Source organism: Carex rostrata, chromosome 24, assembly GCF_964058835.1.
Source record: "Carex rostrata chromosome 24, lpCarRost1.2, whole genome shotgun sequence".
Lineage (NCBI taxonomy): Eukaryota > Viridiplantae > Streptophyta > Magnoliopsida > Poales > Cyperaceae > Carex > Carex rostrata.
This window is the reverse complement of record NC_135941.1, coordinates 6,213,880-6,233,769: the sequence shown is the minus strand read 5'-3', so window position 1 is coordinate 6,233,769 and position 19,890 is coordinate 6,213,880. Positions and strand designations below refer to the sequence as shown.

At 34.6% G+C, this 19,890-nt stretch overlaps 2 protein-coding genes across 2 annotated transcripts; one reads left to right on the top strand and one right to left on the bottom strand.

Moving 5' to 3' along the window:
- Positions 1-9,802: 9,802 nt before the first annotated feature.
- LOC144575501 (putative methyltransferase At1g29790) lies at positions 9,803-11,974 on the top strand. The gene is made up of 3 exons (XM_078325666.1): positions 9,803-10,406; positions 10,639-10,855; positions 11,101-11,974. The coding sequence occupies exons 1-3, from the start codon at positions 9,832-9,834 to the stop codon at positions 11,590-11,592; spliced, it is 1,284 nt and encodes a 427-aa protein (XP_078181792.1). The 5' UTR covers positions 9,803-9,831; the 3' UTR covers positions 11,593-11,974.
- LOC144575502 (alpha/beta-Hydrolases superfamily protein) lies at positions 11,909-15,254 on the bottom strand. The gene is made up of 6 exons (XM_078325667.1): positions 14,848-15,254; positions 14,381-14,492; positions 14,204-14,297; positions 13,434-13,611; positions 12,849-12,918; positions 11,909-12,319 (listed from the first exon to the last, which is right to left on the bottom strand). Exons 1-6 carry the CDS (start codon positions 15,186-15,188, stop codon positions 12,014-12,016), a joined length of 1,101 nt encoding a protein of 366 aa, XP_078181793.1. The 5' UTR covers positions 15,189-15,254; the 3' UTR covers positions 11,909-12,013.
- Between the last annotated feature and the right edge of the window lie 4,636 nt (positions 15,255-19,890).

The window sequence follows — 19,890 nt, the reverse complement described above, 5'->3', positions numbered from 1 at the left end:
ACAGTGACTATCCGTGAAAGTATACCAACATAAAAGTGTTTTTTTTTTATTATCAACGGTAGTATATGATACACCAACAGTATCCGTCACAGATACTGTTCCATTTTTGTAGTAACCTACACACCCTACATGAAATGGGAATAGCAGCTGTTGTATCAAATGAACTCCGTGAAGACAGAACCTCTTTGGATCTCTTTCATTTTCACTGGACAATGCACCAAGATGCGGTCGTGATAAGTTCTATAATTTTGGTAGACTCGGTTTTTCATAGAAGAAACAAATTATGAATTACTGACATATTAATATACAACCAAAAAGTAAGGTATAAAAACAGGGGCGGAACTATAAATTTTTGATAAAGAGGACTGAAAATTAAAATACATATTGTGATGAGTAAGATTTGAACCTAAGACCTTTCAATTACAAAATAGAAAGTTCTTAAAAAATAAAAATTAATTAAATTTCAATATACATAACTAAAATTTTAAAATTATAAGATCCACCCCTATATAAAAAGAGGAGGATCTAATTACACCCTTTTGTTGGTGACACCGAATTATACTCTCCATTTTTAAAGTTTTCAAAGTCCAAACAGTCGATCCAAACCGTTCAACATAATGAATATGTTAAAATGTGCTTGCATATCAAATTTTACATTTTTTTTAAAAACAAATGTACAATTTATTAAGTATTTAACAAAATCGCTATATTCAGGCCATTGAATTTTTGTACCAATCTTAATAAATAGTAAAAAAAATTCAAAAAATGTAAAATTTGATCTGCAAGCATATTTTAATATATCCATCATGTTGAACGGTTTAGATCGACTGTTTGGACTTTGAAAACATAGGGTATAATCCGGTGTCACCAAAAAATAGTGTAATTGGATCCCTCCTCATATAAAAATATATATGTATTTTAATTTAGATAGTGGCCATCAATTTCTTAATTCAATCTATTGTAAATATATATGGTTTAATTAATTAATATTTGGAATTATGTGGACGAAATTTATTTGACAAATTAAGTTTAAAAAAAATGTACGTAAGATATATCAAAGTTTTATAATGTGTTACCAAATATTGAGCCTTTAACATCCTTTATGGTAATTTAGTGTAATCGTAAGTTCGTAACTTGCATTCATTTTTTATGCACATTATTATACATTTAAAATAATTAATAGCTATCACTATATTCTTAAAGTGCAGAAAAATAATTTTAAATAATTGTATCAAAATGAATATTTTTATGTAAACAAAATAATATCATATTTTTTATATGTGGATCTCAATATTTAACACAACTAATAAATCTTTTTATTTATTAGTAAAGTAAACTAACAAAAAATAGCCTTTCCATTAATGATAGATATACATGAATATTTGTTAATGCAAGATATACATAAAAATTTCCATATATCCATATATAATTAATTTCCATATAATTTCATAGAATTAAATACATGCATTGTGCTTAAGTAAACTATCTCAATTAAAAAAAATAGCTGGTCTTATTTACAAAGTTCCATCACCATTATACTTTATCATATCTTAAATCTTGATTTATATATTTTTGGCTTCTTTTATTTCAAATAAGAACTTAGGAAAATCATGGTAATTAAGTACATACATGAAAATATTGCAAAAAGACAAAACTGATACTGCTTCATTACCTCCTCATTAATTAATACAAAAAATATTATATACATACCGAATTGACTAGCTGTATGTCACAATAAATATGAAGATACTTAATGGTAGGCCATGTCTATTCAAGCAGCTTCAGATTGTACCTAATGACTTTTTTTTTTACTTGTTTGCATTAAAAATGGACCAAACCGCAATTAAATTAGGTGCGAGACTTATTGAACCCTAATTTTCAATTTGATCCACGGTCTCAGTCAATTCCTATCAATTTATCTTTAGGGTTTCTCTAGGATTAATTTAAAGGATTTGCATCTGGACCATTTTGGGATACATCATATATGTGTGGTTAATCCTTAATTTATTGCACAGTTATATCTTTTGAAATATAAGATGACATAATCTTTCTAGGCCAGGTGGATTAAGCATTAATCAAATAAAAAAAATCTTATTAATTAAAGTCTCAGCGAAAAGAACTTAATAACTTTGGGGTGCTGTAAAAGTTAGAAATTAATATGTAGGTTGATACTTGATGGTACATATATACTTTAGTTTTCTAAATTGTAAGAAATATCATGTCATATATACAGAGATTGACTAATATGCTTTCAGTAGTATTTCGGCTGAAGTATAACCGATTCAAATTTCAAAAAATCGAATTCAAAACTTCGAACTAAGTAGATAAGTAAATTGGTTATATATTGAACTTGTAGAATACCAATTTTTACTATTGTTAGTTTTTTTTTTTTTTTTTTACTATTTTTTATGATTTATGAAAGATGACAAAAAATGACCTAATAATAAAATATTTTAGGTCATTTTTTGCCATTGATAAGCCTAAATTATATACACATTCGATCTAGATTTTTATCATAAAACAACACCAAATATCATGTATTTTGAATAAAATGTGATTAGAATACACCTAGAATCAAGTTACTGTGTTTGTTTTACTTTAGACTGCAGGAAACGATGAAAAAGTTAGAAAAAGGCCCCCAATGCAGAAGCACTCAATCCAGTACGGACGCACTCATCACTTAGCTGAATTTTTAGCATCTCAGACCTGTAGAAGAAAAAATTCGAGTGTAATGCGTCCGCATTCATCAGCCAGTGCAGGTCATTCATCCACACTCAATACTTAGCTGATTTCAGAAATTTCAGAACAGCACAGAAAATTCACGAGTGCGGGTCATCCATCCACACTCACATCCAGTGTGGACGCACTCAGGTTATTTACGCAAAAATTCAGAAAGTTAAATAAGGAAAGTTGGAGCCAGTGCGGGTCACCCATCCGCACTCACCACCAGTGCGAATGCACTGAACCTGCGGACATCCAAAATTACATGGTTTGACAGTTTTTCTATTTCTGGAGTACCAAGGACGTGTTTTGGCACCCAAATGTGGACAAGGCAATCTGGGAAACAATCCAAAGATAGCACCCACTAACCCTACTTTCTAACATAGCGTTTGGCTATAGGAGAGGGGGCTCATTCTCATTCAAAGACACACAACTCTCATCTCTCTCTTTCCCCCTTGGTGCATGTCAATTTCTATAAAATACAGCGATAAATCTGCAGTAATTTCCGGAGTTCCAGAGGCTTTTCTAGGAAGGAGAAGAAGAAGATCTTCCCAAGATTTCAACAAGATTGAGATTTTTAATTTGATAAAGGGTATAATCATTTCTTTATTATATTTCTTCTTTTTTTGCCAATTTTTGTAATGGATCTCTCCAAGAGAGAGTAGATCTCTCTCTAGGGGTCTAGGTCAATGCATGAAATTATTGAATTCTATTTTATTCGGATATTTGCTTATATTATGATTGCTTTATGGGATTTGATTGTTAATTTTTGTGATTTATCATTTGTGTTAATTATATAGTTTAGTACTTATAATCGAAGTAGTCCCGCTTTGGAATTTATTTGTAATGCAAAGAATCCAAAGAAGTTAGGATGAGAGGAGAGTATCAAATTATGAACACAAATACCTTAGGATTTGGATTAGATGCGACCGTACTTTGATATTCATATCCGGAACTATAGAAATTAAAGGTTAGGGTTTGGTGAAGAACGACCGTGAAGTCAAACCCTTACTTAGGACACCTAGATTGGCTAAGTATTGGTATGTGTTTTGTGTGCAAAAGATTGTTAAATATCCCTTTAGGATGGTGACAGAACCTAAAATTCGAGGAACATTAATCCACCGCACCAAAATACTTGTATCAATAATTAGTTGACATAGACTAATAAGAGCTTAATGGGTCTAGATAGCTAGGGTGAAGAACAACCGTGAAGTCCGAAACTATCTAAGCACGTTATTAATTCACGACCATGACCCTTTTTAACACTTTAGGTTAGAAACCTCATCAAATCATACATAAATTTAAACAATACCGAGTAGATAGAATTAGCAAGGGATTCTAGACCGAATACCCCTAGATCTCCTCAACTTGAAAGCAAACAAATATTTCTTTTCTTTGTTTTATTTTCATTTATTGTTTAAAATTCCTTTCTCTCAAGTATTGAACCCAAAATTAGGATTGATAGAACAACCCCCCCCCCCCCCCCCCAATTTTCCTTTACTTTATTTTATTTTCTGAAATTAATTGTTAAAGTTTAAGCCTAGTATCTAAACGTACTCCTTGTGGTTCGACACCCTAAGTACTACATTGATTGGTTGTGCGTTTGCAACAAACATTTTTTTAGGTATTAAGGATAATAAATTTAAAGGCAAAAAGAGTATAATCCAAACACAATTCCGTATCTCCAAAATACTCATCAGCCATCTTTCATAAATCATAACGTAAAAAAAAATTCCAAAAATAGTAAAAATTGGTATTCTACAAGTTCAATATATAACCAATTTAGTGAGCTACTTAGTTTAAAGTTTCGAATTCAAATTTTTAAAATTTGAATCGGAAACACTTCGGCTGAATTACTACTAAAAACATATTAGTCAATCTTCATATCTACATACCTATACCGATCATTGGCTGCAAATAGTTCCTGGAGAAAACCTAATTTGGTCAACTTTCAAAGAAATATTATTTCCTGTTCTTTCTTAGTATAGTCTACTAAAAGATCTAGGTCAGCTTTCACAAAAGACTTTTACTTAGTCATCCAAATTCAGATCAACACGTTGAATTTTGAATCATGGATGTTTCCATTCCTTCATATGAGAAAGTAAACCTAGAAAATTCTTTCTTTCGAGAATAAGAGAAGACCATATATAATTTTATGAGAATATTACATCAGAATGTTCAAATATCTACAGAAGGAATGGCAACATGTCAATCGAAAGAGAAAATATATATAAAAAAAAGATACATATCCTTTTGCAAAGAAAGATAGACAATTTTTCTTTTTTTCTTTTAGCAATATTATTTATATTGCCTTTTTAATTTCTGGATTTATCAGGTCTAGTGTATTACTTTTGATTTTGATCATATTGAAAATCTGAAATTGAAGGCCTTTTGTCTACTGGCATTATATTTTTTATGGTTTACTGATGTCTATACTATAAACAATTCACAACTTTAGGAGGAGAATGGATATATTTTTGGCTGAATAAAAAAATAACCCACTAAATGACACGTAATTAAACTACAAAAATGAAATAGTATCCGTGAATATAAAAAGTGACTATCCGCGAGGGTATATCGACATAAAGGTGTTTTTTAATTCTATTAGCAACGGTAATACTGTCTCATTATTGTAGATATATATTACTGATGGCCGCGTTAAAATTAAATAAATGGCATGCATATCTTGACCAAAATCAAATTGAGACATTTGGTTACCTCTTTCGCCCGCCTCTCTCTCTCTCTACCTCTCTTGTAGAGATCTCGCTCTCTGCCTAGAATACAAATATGCAATTTTCATCTTTACCTAGGAATTTGTGGACTGGACCACTTTGGCGGCCTCTCTCTCTCTCTCGATCTCTATACCAATGGTTCTAGTGACGATCCATATCAATATCTGGTACAGAAAGGAAAATGAAATATTTGACTCCTATGTCCTATCCAATACATTTGCAGATATGCATGTCAAAAATTGCGATAGGTGTATATCCATTTTTAATGGAGGGAATCCAAACCGGTCGGCTATATATTTTTTTCAGATTAACCCATTCATGGAAGTATATCCATGGCTCATATGATAAATATATATGATGCGCCTATAGCAAAAAATTTAGTTAAAATGTAGAACAAAATGCAGAATATGCAACCATTTATATTCTGTCAATTGCACCAACAGAAAAATTCCAAAGACGCAATTAATTAATTTTTATTTCAAAATATGTGTATGTTTATGCTTTTATATATCCGCGATGCTTAATTAACAAGTAAACAATACATGGATAGGCTCTTATATATAAATACTTATAATTTATAATGTAATATTGTGCTTTGTTATTTCTTCCTTCATTGTGCATTGCTAAATTTAATGCATATTTCCAAGAAAACTATATGAAAAAAGAAAATTGCATGTTAAGTGGTGCCGGGCGGCTTCGTGGCCTATGCAATTGCTTTCAGCATTAAATTCGATTTTATCGTCGTCTTGTTAGGTTCTAGAGAATGGAGAATAGTTGCTCAAAAAATACTTTTAAGCATATCTTTGTGCGGGTCCACACACAACTTTGACACTTGAAAAGTATTGCCTTGGTGAAAGAGTGTATATAGTTTTTTTTTTTGAAAGAGAAATTTGAGAGTCACGCTCCCATATTCCATTCATCGACACCAGTGGTGTCATAAAAGTTACAACTAAAGTTTTAGTATCAATATATCTGTTAGCGGCATTTCACCGCTAGCCATCAAAAAAAGAAGAAGAAAAGAGTGTATATAGCATGCATATGCATGTGTGACTGTAAAAGACTGTGTATAGCATTAGGGTGCATACATGTATTAATGATGCAAGTATAAAACATCCAATAACTTCAAAATATATAGCCTTTAGAATGTACATATATATATACATGTATTAATGATGCAAGTATAAAACATCCAATAATATACTCCTAAACCCTAATTAAGCTGTCTTTTTAACTGCACTTGCATTTTGGAAGTTATAACGAATCAGGGTTATTGCATTAATAATTTATAAAAGATGCAAATCATTATGAAAAGGGAAAATTGCAAGTAAACTTAATCTTACTACTATGCAAATATAAATTTTGGGACATATACAGATATTATAAAAATTTAGAATGACATTTTGATGTTTACTTTGAAAAATCAAGACATGTATATCATGCAGAGTTCTTGCCATGCATTAATTAATCATGCATAGGTTGCATCCCTTATTATTGCAGTAAATCAATTGTTGTAATTTCTATTATTTACTCAAGTAGAAAATTAACAAGAGTTCAAGAGAATTAGCGCAAAAAAAAAAAAAAAAAAAACATAATTCAACATGAAAACAAGCATGCTACCTGGCATACATATTACAGAATGAAACAGAACGAAACCAGACAAAGGAATCATATACAGCTAATTATGGTACCCCCTTTGGTGAGAGGCTATTGGATATATGATGATTGTGTCATGACTCATGAGAGAGAAGGCATTAAATTCATGCGGTGATATCGGTCGCACGAGCATTAATCCAACGACGATGCATGCATTGAAGAGCGGTTTTAGATTAGATTTGTAATGTAATGTAATACAGATAGAAATGTACGTGGGAGTTACACCTTGCGGTTCAGTTGTTGTGATAGCCGCTAACATTAATTGACGTGGGTCCATGTGGGCCGTTGGATCTATCTCCCCATGTCCTTTTTTGATTTAGGGCTGTGGCCTGTGGCGTTAATTGCGCATTCGGACTTTTCTGGATGCACCGTTGACTCTGCTCTGACATCGGTCAAAGTCTGGAAATAAATAATTTTCTTTATGATTGCGATTGGCACCAGGGTGTCATGTGCAATTATGCAAAACTGGTGCCTATTGAAATAACAGAAAAGGTTTGGGGTCTCATGTAATTTATCAACCTATTAAAAGGGCTTTTAAAAAATCTAAATGTTGGGTGATATGGCTAAAAGAAGGCCTGTCGTTAAGTTTAAATAGAGGAAGAAGAAAAGTGAATATGGGCTGGAATTGCAGATTGGGCTGACTCTGGGCCTTATCCAGAAAACGAATTGAAGAATGGTGTAAAGCTGGGGACCACTTGTAAGGCTAACGAAGGAGACGAAAAGGCAATAACTGATTGGCCAGAGGTGAGGTGTCAACATGCCTCTATTGACCAAGATCTAATCTACCAAGTCAACCGCCGGGTTACATTGACCAAGATCGGGCATTGCTATCGATTTATTTTTTTACCCCCTTTCCAATGCAGTGTGTTTAGTTCCAGTCGTGTAACCGTGGGTTCAATTCTCCATTTGCATACTTCTCTGAATGTACGATTCTAATAGGCCCCTTTCAATTTTCAAAATTTACCTAGATGGTTGACCTTTTGTTTGTTTTTAACCCGGCCAAGTTGAAAATGATGTTTTTGATAACTTATGAGAAATAAAGTAAAGAGGAGGATTCAAATGCCTCCATGTTTTTGTGTCTCCATCATGCCTCTATCTCTCTCCATTATTTTCAAAGTTCAAACAGTCGATCCGAACCGCTCAATCTAACCTCCATACTAAAATATGTTTGGAGACCAAATTTTATATTTTTAGGAATTTTTTTACTATTTTTTTAGATAGGTACAAAATCAGTAAATCTGAACCATCTAAAAACAGTATTTTTGTACCTATCTAAAAAAATAGTAAAAAAATTCCTAAAAATATAAAATTTGGTCTCCAAGCATATTTTAGTATGGAGGTTAGGTTGAGCGGTTCGGATCGACTGTTTGAACTTTGAAAATGATGGAGAGAGATGGAGGCATGATGGAGGCACAAAAACATGGAGGCATTTGAACCCTCCTCTAAAGTAAAAAACACACAACTTCCGTAAAATTCCATTTTAATGGTAAAATCTAAATACATGTTTTCTAAAAGAGAGAACATCCTCCTCTTATAACAGAGATTATGGCGGCTAGGACATACCCTTTGCTGCTAATCTACCTTTCTTATTAGTGTACATATTTTCTTCTATATTTGAAATAATACAAAAGGAAACATAATAAAATATAAATCTTCCTCCGGCTAGTATAGAAGATAAGTCGTATCAACAGTTTTCATTGTTAGGAAGACTATAAATTTGTTTGGAAGAAGAAATAAAAGAACGAGGAAAAAAAAATACAATACGAGTTTTAATATTAATTAGAAGTTTTGGCTCTCATTTTGTACTGCTATGTTGTTTAATTATAACAATGGCGGATTTTAATTTATTCAAGAATAAGGTTATGACAAATATCAGGCTTAATTAAGTTTTCAAATAATTATATAGTTTTAATTTCTTTTTATTTATTCAACAAGTATAATACTTAAAATGTCTAGATTTTGGTGTATAATAATTAAGAAAGAGATATCTTTTTTAACAAATTGGATGATATTATATATTTGCATTCATGCTTCATGCTTGTGTTACCATATGAATGTGCCTAGGGGTGGCAACGAGCTAGCTCAGTCCGAGCTAGGTTCTAACTCAGCTTGTTAATTCTCAACTGAGCTACAACCGAGCGAGTTGAACCTAGAGCATCCGAGCTAAAACCTAAGCTTAAAATCCTGACAAGCCAGCCCAAGCTAGCTCGTGAGCTAATGAGATGGCTCGCTGGTTTTGGCTGAATCTTGTTTTAAGAATAAGAACAGAGCTAGACCGAACTAGATAGTATAAAATGCACACAAATTCATACAAATTTATAAATTGATGCCTAGCCAAGCTAACTCGCGAGTTGGCGAGCAAGTTAGGCCCCAACTTGAACTCATTAATTCTGAACCGAGCTAGTGGCGAGCTAGCTCGTTAACAGCTCGGTCCAATAACAAGCGAGCTATTAATGAGCAAGTCAGATGCGAGTTACGATCGAGCTACGAGCTTTTTTGCCACCCCTAAATGTGCCACTGATAAGTAAATTAGTTCTGGTATGCTTGTATAAAATCAACTGGAGAGGTTAAAAGGTTACAAGGTGCCTTTTGGTGCAAAGCCTGCGACAGGTAAATTTTTATGTTTCTAAAGGCGTAATATGTAAAGATGAATAAGTAGAATCAGATTCACTTCCATCTTAATTCTCAACAAAACACAAACTAAGCAAAAGACAAATCAGTTTGCATGGAGACCAGGCAAGAGCTTCCTTCAAAACCAGATCCCAAACAAAATCAGAGCTTAATAAAGCTCCTCTTCCTATTTATCTCTACTAATCTTCTCTCAATCCTACTCTTTTCAAATTTCAACCCTAAGCTTTTCCTATTTCAAGCAAACATCCCTCTCCTACTTGAACTTGAAGCAACTCAATCAAACCTTTCCTTCAACCAAGCCCAAATAAAACTTCTTCAAGTCAATCTTAAAACCACCATTTCCCTTCTAAATTCACATCTCAACAAGCCACAGAAATCTGAACCTAAGGAAAATAATGCTTTTACATGGTTAGAAAGCCTGAAAGGGGAGTTGAGACTAGCAGTGGGTCCCCACAAGCTCCCACTGGGCTACACACCAAACCTCAGAACAGACACATGGCAACCTCCAATTGGTTCGATGTGTCAACTACTGAGTGCTGATTTGGCACGCTACATGACATATGAGGTCGGTGGAGAATGTCCATCGGATGCTGAGCTGGCACAAAAGCTGATGCTTAGAGGCTGTGAACCACTTCCACGTCGCCGGTGCCGTTCGAAATCACCAGCCAGGTATATATTAAGATTTTTTTTAATGTCGAATTAGCTTCATTTTAGATATTGAAAAATTTTATGGTTGTACTATTTCGCAAAGTTAATGTGTTTTGTTAAACAAGTATATATTACATTCGAGAAATATTGCAAATCTATTATTTTTGTTAAACTTGTAGTAATTGATTGTTATCAAAACTGCGTTTCAAACAAAAAAATTGGAACTTTAAATGTTGATTTCTTTATATAACAGGTACATAGATCCTACACCACTCCCAGAGAGTTTGTGGCAGACCCCACCTGATACAAGCGTTGTGTGGGACGACTACACATGCAAGAACTACTCATGTCTCGTGCACCGTGCCGAGAAGCCTGGGAGCTACGATTGCAAAGACTGCTTTAACCTTCATGGCAGGGAGAAGACCCGATGGCTACGTGACGATGGAGGCATAAACTTTTCCATTGATCAGGTACTTGCCATCTAGTGTACCAGATAGTTTAGCACCATCGAAGAAGAAACACCCGATAGAAAATCAACATAGTAGTGTCCTATTAAGTTAGCAAATTTGAAATGAATGTAAAACCGGCGATAATACAGGTAATTCAATATAGTTGGCTTCTATTATTGCAGTCTGTACCAGCTGATACCAAATTGCCAGCTCATTATCTGCTCTCTGATTAATGTCACAACAGTAACAATTTACTATTTTACTAGGTTCTAAAGCTCATTTCGCCTGGTACAGTACGTATCGGTCTTGACATAGGTGGGGGTACAGGTACCTTTGCAGCACGGATGCGTGAGCACAACATAAACATAGTAACAACCACAATGAATTTCAATGGTCCATTCAACTCCTTCATAGCCTCTCGTGGCCTTGTACCAGTTCACCTAACAGTAGGCCACCGCCTACCTTTTTTTGAATCAACTCTAGACCTGGTACACTCCATGCATGTAATAAGTAATTGGATCCCAGGTCTGGTTCTTGAGTTCTTGTTGTATGATGTATATCGGGTGCTAAGGCCAGGTGGTTTGTTCTGGTTGGATCGGTTTTTCTGTGTGGGGCCACAGATGAATGAGACGTATGTACCAATTATAAACAAGATTGGATTTAATAGGCTGAGATGGCATGAGGGGAGGAAGATGGATAGAGGAGAGAGGATGAATGAGTGGTACTTGTCAGCTGTGTTGCAAAAACCTATTAATTGAACAGCTTTTTTGCAACACTTTTCTTATTTCTGGTATTATTTTTTTTCTTAGGTTAGATCTGCTTTGTCAGTGCTAAACTTTTGGTTCTTAAAGCATCTTTTGTTAGGGTGGTGGAATTAATGTTCAGTTTTAAAGTAGTTTTTTTTTTTTTTTTTTTTTTTTTGGTACAAGTAAAAGTCATGCAAAAATAGCTCTTTAAGGATCATATATGTGCTCCAGTAGATAACATGTTCTCTGTACCTCGCGCAAAACAATTTTCTCAGCATGTTCAAAGTTAAGCTTACAAGAGGACAAAGTTACTGATATAACAAGGGTATTTGCTGAAACAAAAGATTTCACTGTTGTATGGTGTATAAAAAAATTGCAAAGTACTCTATGTGCATACAGAAACATCAAAACATTTCCTTTGGAGAAATCCTATTTAATCGAGTTGTTCTAACCAAGGGATCAATTTCTCATGCACCAAATCAGGCCGGTCATCATGTGGGCAGTGACCCGTACCAGGTAAGATAAATAATTTAAGATTTGGAATTTTGGAGGGAAGAGAAGAGAAGTACTTCCCCACAGGCCCGTCAATTGGTGTGAACGGATCTTCGTCACCCCATAGAACCAAGACAGGTACTGAAATTTTGGGCATTAGGGTTATCGGGCTTGGACCCGGTGGACCCGTTACGGTAGAAACAAATGCATCTAGTGCGCCATCATCTTCGGCTGGTTTCTTGATTATCTAAAATGAATGCAAATAGTATGCATTAATAGTGCAACTATAGCTGGTAATATGATCCAAATCTAAGAAGGCAGTAGCCCTAAAGGGTAAGGTCAGGTCTTTAGAATTAAACAGACTTTCAAGTGCCATTTAATCTTCAACAAACCTCAACAATGCAATTAAACCTCAGCTTATATTGCCTAATTTAACCATCGATTCTTCAATTAAGTCCCAGTTTATGACTTCTATGTACAACCATGCAATTAAGCTTCGGCCAACCATGAAATTATAAATTAAGTGGAAATTGAGCACAGCTAAGACTTGAATAATCCCAAGCAGGAAATTATGTCTAATTAGACCAGAGTTGACATCAACATACCTAAGCTTGTACAATTAAGCACCAAAACAAGAATTGGTACCAGTTGCTATGGAGGTCTCTGCAAATTAAAATTGTAGCTATACAAAAGGAATGCCCAATTCAAGAAACACTTTAGGTCAAAAACAGGAAACTGTGCTAATAAATAACATAATATAGATATAACAGTTATACCTCAACTAAATCATCATCGACTGCTTCTTTGTTGCCATAAACTGAGATGAGAATATTCTTCAAGTTTTCCCTTTACAAGTTTCAATACAAACAATTCAATATTCCCTTACAAACAATTCAATATTCCCCAGCTTGTACCAATTCAAAACACCATGCAAAATCTTTGGACATGTCCAATGGGTTTTGAATTAAGTTGTTAAATCTAGGGCTTTAATCGTGCCCAAGGTTTGCTATAGTTGATTTCAGTACCATTTCAGTAGGTCCTATACTAGTAACCACCTCTTGGTACCAATACCATTGCTAACTTGGTTGATACTTATTTATATCAAAATAAAATTACCTGAGTTAAACTTAGATACAAAACTCATTTATTTAAAGGAACATGGAGCAGACAATTGCACCTTAAAATTGCTGGCGGTGTCGCCCCCTTGATACCACTATTTAGTGGAAAATTTTAAAATCCTTTTGCCCTAATTAAAATTTTAAAACCCAACAAAAATCCCCCAAGCCGCACCAACAAACAAGGGAAAATAAATAATTTTGTATTGGCGCCAAAAACTGATAAAAGAATAAACTATATTTTACCTTTGTTTCACACGTTCAAAAATTGCAGAGGCAATTCTTCTCTGTTTGAGTAAAAAATCAACCAGCCAGAGTAAAGGAAGAATTAATTTTATTCTCCAATCATCAACTATTGCCTTGTTGTTCATACCTCCAGCACAATTCAAGAGTACCAGTCCCCGTACCAGATCTCCATTTGACTCTATGTTGTGAAAAAAACACACACACACATATATATAAGAAAGATGCTATATTTTTAATCAATCAAATATTTCCAAACTTTCCATGTGATATATGTTTCAGCCTATATGAAACTTTCCATGAGATACATACAAGTTCCCTTTCTTTGGTTATTAAGCTGGTTCAGGATAAACGGATTTGGTACGAAAAGGGACAATTCTGACAGTATATAGCAGAATGTACTTTTCAGTTTCATTAAATAATCCTTGGGTATCGATTGCAAATGTCCAGAAAAGCTTGCTGTTACTCGCAAATATTTGGTAGATTGTTGGTTATTACAAATGTCACAAAATGGTGAAAATAATTTGCTAAAACCCTATGAGACAAAGTCATCTTTGGTCAACACAGACTGAGAGATGCATCAATTTATACCGGTACAGTATCTCAAAAAGATTAGTCGTGATTACAAATGTCACAAAATATAGAAAATAATTCGCTGAAAACCCTATAAGACAAAGTGGTTTTTGATCAACAAAGATTGAGAAATTCATCTGACTTGACTAATATAGCCTTGCTGCTAGTAAAATTTTCTCATCATTTCATTGTTTGTTTACCTGAAGCAGCAATTACACATGCAAGGCTTCCAACAGAATTACCAACAAGTACAGTAGGCTTCTTTACCACTTCAGCCAAGAAATCAAGTATCAACTGTTCAGCAAATTTTTATATGAATTAGTTTAAAAATTATTAGTTGAATTCCTAAATTTGTAGCTACAGAAAAAAGGATTGACCTCAGCCCAAGTTTCCATTGTGTAGGTAAAACCAGGAGGTTTATCAGATGCACCAAATCCTAGGAGGTCGATTGCATAGACTGTCGTCTTCTCTGACAATATGTCAATATTCCTATTCAAATATCGAAAAATTTTAATTCATTGTATAACCTGCTACATTATTCTGGCATAACACCAGGCTCCAATTCTTTGATTAGAAAAAAAGAAAGAAAGATAAATTCATGAAATTTCCCAAGTAATAATTTTAATTAATTTTTTTACTCTTAAACCAGATAGTTATGTTATAACTTATAAGACAAAATCAGCAGTAAAACATGCTTCTAAACCAGTAATGAAGCTAGTTTATCTGCTGAGAAGCTATCAAAACATTAAGTATATCATAATTTTATTTAATAAAGCCTCAATCTTGCAAACTGATGCAAATTTATGTAAGTTCCATAAGGATGGTATCTTTTAACTATCCTAACCTACGCCAGTGTGCAATTGAAGCGCCAAAGCCATGAACAAGCAACAATGGAGGTCCTGATCCATTACCCTTTACAAGGTAGCTTATGTTGAAACCTCTCCAGTTCCAAAGGTTGCAACTTTTATATATCTCACTTAGTTCTCTGCTGATGATGCCTTCTGCAACTGGAGTGATGCATCTGGTCTTGGAAGGGAATCTGAGAGTCTGGGCAGTATTGAAATGGCGAGATAAGTGAGAAGGAGAGATGGAAGAGGGAGAAGAAGTGTTGAAGGAGAATATGTGAGGTTTGGGGGAAGAGAAGGAGAGGTGAGAAGGGGGAGAGTACAGCAGAGCTGTTGCCATTTTCAGGAGCTTATCAGCTATTACCAATACAGTTATACAAAACCACTCATTTTTCTTTTTACGAAATAGGAAAAGAAAAAGAAAATAAAACCGAAATTTTTAAATATACCATACTTTCAAAAAAAATAAATCAAACAACCACAACTTCTAAAAAATTCGATTTTTGACATGGCCGCATTCCTTAGGTGTGGCCACCTTTTTTCGGGCCGCATCTAGGGGATGCGGCCACCCTTTTTTTTCCGTTCAATTTGAACTGCACGAAGAAGAAGGAAAAAAAAAAAAAGGTGGCCGCATCCACCTGCAGAAAAGTAGTCGCATTTTGGGAATGCGGCCATGTCAAAATTTTAATTTTGAGAGAAAGTGATGGTTTGATTTATTTTTTTTGATATAATGATATATTTAAAAATTTCGGGAAATAAAAGAGACGACCACAGAACTGGAAAAATAGCAACTCAAATGGAAGAATTCATATCACCTAAGAATTCTAATTGAACAGTCCGGGTCTAAACAAAAATGTGATTTTATCTCGAACATGTGATTTTTTTTTTTTTAATATAGGTTCGAGATGATATGTAGGGGTGGCAACCACTGTTGTAAAAAACGTCCGTTTAGGCCGATTAATCGGCTGATTAGTCGTTGGCGGTGAAACTGTCATGAATTTTCTTGACTAATTGGGCGATTATTTTCGATTATGGCCGATTATTCCTGATTAATTGTTTGATGGTATCTTGTCCATCCGACGACCGCATACCGTTATTTACAACACTGGTGGCAGCTAGATGTCTCGATCTAGGACCAGCTTGTTAATTATGGATGGAGTACAGCTGAGTGAGCTGGATTTAGGGCATTTGAGCTAAAACCTCAACTTCAAATTGTGACAAGCCACTCCAAGCTAACGAGCTGTCGCTAGGTCTGGTACTCTGGTTGGATCTTGTTTTAAGAAGAAAATGAATTCTACAAACTTTTGGATCAAGCTGAACTGAGCTGGACAATATAAAATGCACACAAATTTATACAAATTCACAAATTAATACCTAGCCGAGCTAGCGAGTAAGCTAGACCCCAGTTTGAACTCGTTAATTCTAAACTGAGTTAGTGGTGAGCTGACTCGTTAACAGCTCGATCCAATAACGAACGAGTTATTAGTGAGCGAGTCAAGTGCGAGTCACGATTGAATCGCGAGCTACGATTTTTTTTGCCAGCCCTAATAACATGTGATTTTTTTCAAATTTTTTTAAATGAGTAGTGGATAAAGTCATCCAACACTTTTTTTTTTAATGCATGGATTTCGAACTCGATTTTTTTCAAAAACCATAATTAATAAAACGGCTTTTAGGGAACCAATATGATTGATTTTTTTTTTTCAAAAACCATAAGGACCGTGGGGTTCCCACGGTCTCAAATTTTTTTTTTTTTTTTTTTTTAAAAAACAAATTTTTTTTTTCAGACCGTGGGGTTCCCACGGTCTAATTTTTTTTTTTTTTTTATAAAACAGAATTTTTTTAAATTTTTTATTTTTTGTATTAAAATATTATAAATGTTGAATATATTTCTTTGAAAATAGATGAAATACAATATAATTTGATTTATTAGAATTACTGCAATAAATAACCCGGATCAATATTTTTCAGGTCGGATTTTTCGCGGCTGTAAAAAAAATTAATATATTTATTTATGTGTTATTAGAAAAAAATAAAAATGCTTAGATTCTGAGTTATTGATCCCGGTTCAAAAGTCATTTCTAGGTAATCCAGAAAATATTGTGATCTTTCTAGTAAATTTAATTTATGAAAAGTTGTATCTATTTTTAAAAAAAATAATAACTTTTAAGTTATTTAATAATTGTTATTCAAAAAGAATTCTCAAAATAGATATAACTTTTTATAAATTAAATGTCCTAGAAGGATCACAATATTTTCTGGATTACCTAGAATTGACTTTTGAACCGGGATCAATAACTCAGAATCTGTAACACTGTGAACTTTTAAAATTCAGATTTAATTAAAATAATAAGTGGTTAAATCGAATAATATATATATATATACGTATATACGAAATTAGTGACGTGGATGGTGAACAATAATTATACGATTAATTGTGTTAAGAAAGAGGAGCAATAGGTGTTATATAAATCATTTAATCAATATCGAACAAGTGGAGGGTTTATTTTGCAAAAAGACCACTTACAAGTGGGGGCCCTTGTCATTCATTCCTCTTTCCCTCCTTCCTTTCCTTTCCTGCGCCCCCAATCTCTTCTCTCTTTTCCTTTGTTTCCGCCAAGAGAGAAAGACAACGAGAGAGTGAGAGAGAGACAACCCTAAACCCTCCCCCGGTGACCGTATTGCCCGAAAACGGAGATTTAGGCAGAGGAGCTCAAACCTCGCACATCCATCCGTTCCATTGGTAATTCCCCTTTCTATTTCTCTCTCATTTCTTGATTCCGTGTTTTTAGGATTTCGGTGAAAACCCGTAGAATCGTACCAAACTGATTATTCCGTGCCTTTGTTGTTTCTATAGTGTAAATTGATTGATTCCGTGTTCCAAAGTGCAACCAAATTTCCAATTTACGGATTTCCCAAAAGAATTGATTAGGGTTTAAATTGTAAAAGTACCGGAATTTAATAAATTGACCTATGTATAGATCCTAACGAGCACGGCTAGCGGGATTGAGGAGCTTACCGAGTCGCGAGATCGCGGACCCTCTACGTGCCCTACGTAACCAGGTGCGGGGGTTCACGGGATCTGTTTTGGGGTTTATTCGTAGAACTAAATAACGGTGCATATTATTATATTTATGTTGATTGCTTGATTTAAATAAACTGTGCATAGCATGTTGAATCTCTGATTGAAAGCATTTCTTGCCGCATTGCATTAATTGTGATATTAGTGTAATTGAATTGTATAACTGTTATGATTCTCATATTGGTACGGTTTATCGATTGTTGATCTGTCATTTTGAATAAGTGAGTGGAACCACAGTATGACTTGGATTGATTATGTGAAGTGAACAGTGTATCATAGTGGAAAGTCTAGCTAGCTACTAGACTTTCATCCAGGACCCTTATGCGCATCTGGAGAATGGCCCTAGTGAACCCAGTACCGGTTGGGTAAGGGAAGTGCAGTGTAATTTTAGGTAGAACTGTGGTTCAGTGATTCAGTGAAAGTGTCAGTGATTTCTTTTTGAGAAAAGTGATATTCTGTTGTATATTCGCGGAATATGCCCGTGTATATTTTAAGTGATGAACTGATGAAATTGTATGACTTGAAACCAGAAAATAGAACTGTTAAGCCGGAGGTGATCGATAGTTGATATCTGTACCTCATAACCAGACTTATATATATTATATCTGTGAAACCAAATCTTTCTGGAAATTTGTTGATTGATGTTGATCAGATGTGAATTGAAATCCGTTTGAATCTATTCCCGATACATGTGCATTTATTATTATTGGTGAGTAAATAAATAGATGCCCTTTTGCTAGTGTATTTAGTTCTGGTGATGGATTTCTCACAAATCTAGTAGCCCTATAAATTCCGCACTGAGAAAACGGATGACAGGTTTTTCTCACCCCCTCCCCTCGGGGAATTTTTCCCTTTGAATTGAAATGTGCAGGTAAACGCGAGTGTAGTGGGACTCGGGCTCGACGCGTGAGTTTAGGCCGAGCTAATAGGTTATGCCAAACCCTTTATGCCATTTTGAATGTGTAGTTGAACCCGTAGTCGGTTATTTTGATGTATAGGTTATTATCGAACCGTATTATGTTATAAAACCCTAACGGTATGTTTTAAATTGTTGTTATGACTTAAATGTTGAAATTGCATGTTTAAATGTCATTAAAATTTCTAGTAAATGGGGAATAATTGTTTAATTATACGGGGATTTGATCGGATTTGAAAACGGGGTGAAATTTCACGAAAATGGGCAAAGGAATGAAAAACTGTACCCTTATTGCGGGCCGCAATAACCCTATTGCGGGCCGCAATGAGAGTAGACAGAGGGAATTTCGCAGATTAAAATCCAACCAGGTCATTGCGGGCCGCAATGAATGGAGGCAGAGACCAACCAGGTCATTGCGGGCCGCAATACATTCATTGCGGGCCGCAATGAATGGAGGCAGAGACGATTTGCAGAGGCTGGAAATTTTGGAACTTGTTGCGGGCCGCAACAGCCCTATTGCGGGCCGCAATGGGGATTCTGAAAAATGTTGTTTTGGGTATAACTTAGCCAAATTAAATCGGATTTGAACCAAACTTATTTTAAATCAAATCCTATGATAGTATGATTGTATTTTAATTAAAATTTATGTGAAAAAGGACTAATCTGGACCGTCCATCTTGATCGGTAAACTTGACTAATCTGGGCCGTCGGTTAAAGGATTTTCATGAAATTTGACCTCTCCGAAATAAAATTTTCCGGGCTCGTAACCTCAGACAACGCTCGCAGGGGGCTGCCGCCCCCCTGCCACCCCCCGCATACTCCTAGGAGCAGGCCCACACACATAAACATAACAATATATATATATATATATAAAACCGCATTTTAAAACACTAGCAAAAACTGCGCGACCCCCTGTTCCGGGGTGTGACAGAATCTAAGCATTTTTATTTTTTTCTAATAACACATAAATAAATATATTAATTTTTCTTACAGCCGCTAAAAATCCGACCTGAAAAATATTGATCCGGGTTATTTATTGCAGTA

Excerpts from the sequence above, each read along its gene's own strand:
- LOC144575501 (XM_078325666.1), top strand. The coding sequence starts at position 9,832 with ATGGAGACCAGGCAAGAGCTTCCTTCAAAACCAGATCCCAAACAAAAT. Across the intron at positions 10,407-10,638 it reads CGTTCGAAATCACCAGCCAG|GTACATAGATCCTACACCAC; the intron begins GTATATATTAAG and ends TTTATATAACAG. Across the intron at positions 10,856-11,100 it reads TAAACTTTTCCATTGATCAG|GTTCTAAAGCTCATTTCGCC; the intron begins GTACTTGCCATC and ends CTATTTTACTAG.
- LOC144575502 (XM_078325667.1), bottom strand. The coding sequence starts at position 15,188 with ATGGCAACAGCTCTGCTGTACTCTCCCCCTTCTCACCTCTCCTTCTCT. Across the intron at positions 12,919-13,433 it reads TTTGAACGTGTGAAACAAAG|GGAAAACTTGAAGAATATTC; the intron begins GTAAAATATAGT and ends AAACTTGTAAAG. Across the intron at positions 12,320-12,848 it reads TCGATGATGATTTAGTTGAG|ATAATCAAGAAACCAGCCGA; the intron begins GTATAACTGTTA and ends CATTCATTTTAG.